This window comes from Malurus melanocephalus, unplaced genomic scaffold, assembly GCF_030028575.1.
Source record: "Malurus melanocephalus ecotype Western Australia unplaced genomic scaffold, MMel_1.1 scaffold_1390, whole genome shotgun sequence".
Lineage (NCBI taxonomy): Eukaryota > Metazoa > Chordata > Aves > Passeriformes > Maluridae > Malurus > Malurus melanocephalus.
The window spans coordinates 6,729-11,871 of record NW_026624622.1 but is presented as its reverse complement, the minus strand read 5'-3'; the positions used below and the strand labels follow the sequence as shown (position 1 = coordinate 11,871).

Below are 5,143 nucleotides of genomic sequence, written 5' to 3'. Positions count from 1 at the left end.
TTTGCACCCAGCCCCGGGATGGGGAGCAGGCTGGTGCCTGGCCACACACTCTGAAATTAATGGGCTCGCTTTACAGTAAATCCATACACTTAACAGGTTCATTCCTCGATCAATTAATTCCTGAGAATGRCTTTCGTCATCTCCAGAGGTGCCAGAGCAGGGGTGCGAGGCAGATTTATTTCTGTAATGGATCCAGTGATAATTATTTCACTATTTGGAGGGGGATGCAGCTGATTTATGCTGCCTGGTCAAGCATTTTTTTTTTTTTTTATGTGTGCTCTGCTGGATTTCTCAGCAACTCCTTTGGGGAGGGAGGGAGGGGTTCATTTATCAGCTTGGATCTGTCATCTGTGAGCTGTGGTTTCAAAAAGAACCCAAAATTTGTAATGTGGAGATTTCGGGGTGAGAGTGGCACAAGAATGAGGTCGGGGCAGTTTTAGGGGTTGCTTTCTGTTTTCTCTGTTGGCTCCACTTTAATTGCTTTAATTATTAGAAATACAGATGAAGGGAATTCAGGGCTTTTCCCCCTCCTCCATGCTGATTCCTGACTCTACAAATGTCCCACTCTTGCCTTGGTGACATCCCACACTTAGAATTTCTGTCACTGTCCAGGTGACAGCAGGACACAGAGCCTGAGCTCAGGAACATTTCCCTGCTCTGCTTTGAGGGGCTGAGCTGTTCAATAACTGAGCAGCATCAGTGACAAACCCCAGCAGCACAGCTCTGGTGGCCCTTTCTCCCAGCAGAGCTGCGAATTTTATGTGAAATTCATGTGGAATTTGATTTCCAGCTGTGGGGTGGTTGCACCAGCACAGTTTGCTGTGCAGATTTCTTCAGCAGAGTGGGGAATCCTCTCAAGGGTCACTGAAAGCTGCAGGTGCAGTTACTGTGTAAATTTGACCCAACAGAATTAATTTTTGTGTTATTTTTCCTCCCCAGGTTGGTGCCAACATCTCGTTTCTACCCCCTGCACATGCACTGCATTTCTGTATAAATTTTACCAAATAAAATTAATTTTTGTGTTATTTTTCCTCCCCAGGCTGGTGCCAACGTCTCATTTCTACCCCCTGCACATGCACTGCAGTTCCTGTGTAAATTTGGCCCAATAGAATTAATTTTTGTGTTATTTTTCCTCCCAGGCTGGTGCCAACGTCTCGTTTCTACCCCCTGCACATGCACTGCAGTTCTGTACAAATTTGACCAAATAGAATTAATTTTTGTGTTATTTTTCCTCCCAGGCTGGTGCCAACGTCTCGTTTCTACCCCTGCACATGCACTGCAGTTCTGTGTAAATTTGACCCAACAGAATTAATTTTTGTGTTATTTTTCCTCCCCAGGCTGGTGCCAATGCCTCGTTTCTACCCCCTGCACATGCACTGCAGTTCTGTATAAATTTGCCCAAATAAAATTAATTTTTGTGTTATTTTTCCTCCCCAGGCTGGTGCCAACGTCTCGTTTCTACCCCTGCACACGCACTGCAGTTCCTGTGTAAATTTGACCCAACAGAATTAATTTTTGTGTTATTTTTCCTCCTCAGGCTGGTGCCAACGTCTCGTTTCTACCCCCTGCACATGCACTGCAGTTCTGTATAAATTTGACCAAATAGAATTAATTTTTGTGGTATTTTCCCTCCTCAGGCTGGTGCCAACGTCTCGTTTCTACCCCTGCACACGCACTGCAGTTCTGTATAAATTTGACCCAATAGAATTAATTTTTGTGTTATTTTTCCTCCCCAGGCTGGTGCCAACGTCTCGTTTCTACCCCCTGCACATGCACTGCAGTTCCTGTATAAATTTGACCCAATAGAATTAATTTTTGTGTTATTTTTCCTCCCAGGCTGGTGCCAACGTCTCGTTTCTACCCCCTGCACATGCACTGCAGTTCCTGTATAAATTTGACCCAATAGAATTAATTTTTGTGTTATTTTTCCTCCCCAGGCTGGTGCCAACGTCTCGTTTCTACCCCCTGCGCATGCACTGCATCCGTGCCCTCACTCTGCTCTCTGAGAGCACCAGGACCTTCATCCCCGTGCTGCCCTTCATCCTCGAGGTGGGTGACTCCCTGCTGGCACCTTCTCCCCGATAACCACCTCACCCCACCCTCCAGCAGCTCTGAGATTTCCCYCTTTGCTCATTCCCTAAAACCCCTGGCAAACAGAACTCGGGGAGAAAATGGGATTGAGCTTTTCCTGGAGGGCAGAAATGGTTGCCAGGGGTTGAGCTGGTGCTGCTGGAGCAGGCCAAGGGGCTGCCAGAGACATCCAGAGCTCATTTGCAGCAATTCCCCAAGCGTGATTCCGCTGATGGGGTCGGGAAATGGAAAGAAAAACCCTTCAAGAATGGAAAGAAGTATTTGGGAAGGTGTCAGGAGGAGTTGAGGAGGCTGGGCCTGAGGAACAGGGACACACTGCTGTCATGGCTCTCTCCTCATCGAGTTCTGCTGCAGCCAAGGTTTTGTGGTTTGGGGTTGCTGTAAACCCTACAAACCACATCCTCAGCCTGGGGGTGGCCATGACCCTCCTGCTCCCTGCCCTGGGTGGCTTTGCCATTCCCCAGAGTCCTTCCTGTCCCTCCTGCAGGTTTTGTGACATGGGCATCCCCTGTGGGGTGGTGGAGCTCAGGGAAAGATCCTGGCTGMGTTTTAGGGCTGTAAGAGAGAAAATCCTTCCCCTCAGAGTCCTCTCCCACTGGGCCTGAGACTTTGTCCCTAATCCCAGTGTGGCCCCAGCCAGGTGATCCCATTCAGATCCTGACCCCCCTCAGCTGCCCAGGCTGCCAGTTTGGGATCCAGGCAGGTGCCAGGGGCTTTTCCTGGGGGCTGAGGGCAGGAAAAGGGGCCATGGCTGCGGGGTGAGGCCATGGGGTGCTCTGCTTTGTGCTCTGGTGTGTCCCAACTCCTTTCCTGCTCCCAATGGAAACTGGCAGTGCCCAAAATCCCTCTCCTTCCTGCCTGTGCTGCCCTGTCCATCCCTCTGTCTGCCCGTGGTCATCCCTTCAGCCCAAACTTGTGATGTTTTGTGGTCCCTGGTCCCTCATTATCGCCTTCCCAGGATTCCTGGACTCTGTCACCCTGTCCCTCAGCCTGGCTGGGATGGAAACCACACTTCCTCCCCTTCCCACAGCCCTGCCCAGCTCCTGCCACCCCCTGGGCACCCTTSCTGGCCGTGTGAGGATGGCAGGCGTGGCTCTGTGTGCCCTGGCAATCAATAGCCATGTTTGGGCCCAAGGAATAACTGTGCATAACAAGCTTTATAGCATCGATCCCCCAACCCAGAGCTCTTTGTTTGCAAAGCCCCAGCGCTGATCCCTCAGTCCCAGAGAGCTGCATTGACAATGCAATGTGAGCAATCGATGCTGGTGTCGGTGCTGCCGTGGCCTGGGGGCACAGCCGTGACCCCACAGCCTCCATCCMTCCATCCCTCCCTCCCCTGCAGCATCCCCACCCTGCTGGGAATGATGGATGTGCTGCTGCTGCTGCTGCTGCACCGAGGGAACTCAAACGATTTCCTGCTCAGGAGAGCGATTTCCAAGCATTTGGGCTCGGGGAGAGAGGAGCTGGGGCTGCTTTTGGGGTGCTCCCGAGGGTGGGTGGGCAGGCCGTGCTCCTCACCCCTGTGGGTGCCATCAGATGTGCAAATATTACCAATTGCAGCTTTTTTTTTTTTTTTTTTTTTTAATTTTTGTTTTTTTTTTAATTTTTTTTTTTTTTTGATAACTCCTGATTGCCATGGGATCCTCTGGAGGGGATCTCTGGGAATCTGCCTCTCCCCAGGGTGTGAGCAGCCCTCCTGGCACAGTTATTTCACTGCCAGTAGCAGGGTGGTGGATTCTGTGCAAGCATCATTCAGCCTTGCTGTTAAAAAAAAAAACCTTCCCACCTTCAGGGACAGCTCCAAAATCCATTCCAGCTTTGAGGGAKCTCTCTGACCATTAAAAATGAGGAATAAACCTCAGTTTCTTGTGCTGTTGTTTGTGTTGGTTCCCTCTTCACCCCCCAGCTCTGTGCAGCCTCAGGGGTGGTTGTTGTTTGCTCCCTCCATCCCTGGGGGATATTTTGGGAAGTGATCAGGACAGGGATTCTGTTCTCAGCTGAGTCCTTGCTCTGTGCTGTGATCACCTTCACGCTCAGGTTTTTTTTTTTTCTCTGCCAGGTTTTCCAACAAGTGGATTTCAACAAGAAGCCGGGACGGATGAGTTCCAAACCCATCAACTTCGCCGTGATCCTGAAGCTGTCCAATGCCAACCTGCAGGAAAAGGCTTTCAGGGTAAGTGGGACCTCAGCCCCAGCAGTGCCTGCGTTCTCTGTGACCCTCAGAACACCAGGAATGTGATCTGTGTCCCTGTCCCCAAAGGCTGGGGACACCTTTCCCAGTTTGGGGAATGTGGAGGGTTTGGTTGCTGTAGGAAATGTGYGGGGTTTGGGTCGTACCCAATGTCTGGATTTGTGTTTCTCCTGCTCAGGATGGACTCATTGACCAGCTCTATGACCTGCTGCTGGAATATCTCCACGGCCAAGCCCACAGCATTGGCTTCCCAGAGCTGGTTCTGCCCACTGTCATCCAGGTACGGGGGCAGCCACGTCGGGGTGCTGCTCTGAACGTGCACAGAGTGGGAAAAAGTCATTTAGGCTGAAAGTAAACTCAAATGGTCCTTAAAAGGAGAGGAGAGCCATTTATGTTTTCATTTTAATGGTCCTCAAAAGAAKGGGAGAGCCATTTATATTTTCATTTTAATTTTAATTTGTGTTTTGGGGAATTGCTGGGGAGGAACAGAGGCCTCACATCTCTAGGAGCTGGGGTTAGGGGAAGTGTCTGAGTTTGCCATCTGTTGCCAGCCAGAGTGGAGCAGGGGCTGTTGGACAGTGGGGTTGGGATGGGGGAGTTCTTGGTGATCCAGAGCTGTCCCAGGTTTTGTGGGGCCTTGGAGCAGAGCCTGTGCTCTGAGCATGGCTTGTCCTCATCCTCAGCTCCCCGAGGTGCTTTCCACAAGATGGCAATGTTCCCTGCCAGCCTTCACCCCTGTCTGTCCCTGCCAGCCTTCACCCCTGTCTGTCCCTGCCATCCCTCCCTGCCATCTCTCCCTGCCATCCCTCTCTGCCATCCCTCTCTGCACACATCCCAGTGCCATTCCTGTCTCCATCCCTG

The 5,143-nt window shown here is 51.0% G+C and overlaps 1 protein-coding gene across 1 annotated transcript in view; it reads left to right on the top strand.

Moving 5' to 3' along the window:
• The window catches only part of NOC2L (NOC2 like nucleolar associated transcriptional repressor), a gene marked incomplete at its 3' end in the record, with an annotated part of 23,766 nt that overhangs the window by 13,584 nt on the left and 5,039 nt on the right, over positions 1-5,143 (top strand). Inside the window, exons 12-14 of the mRNA XM_057387822.1 lie at positions 1,938-2,049; positions 4,151-4,264; positions 4,461-4,562. Coding sequence (XP_057243805.1) covers positions 1,938-2,049; positions 4,151-4,264; positions 4,461-4,562 — 328 coding nt within the window. The remainder of the gene's footprint in view (positions 1-1,937; positions 2,050-4,150; positions 4,265-4,460; positions 4,563-5,143) is intronic.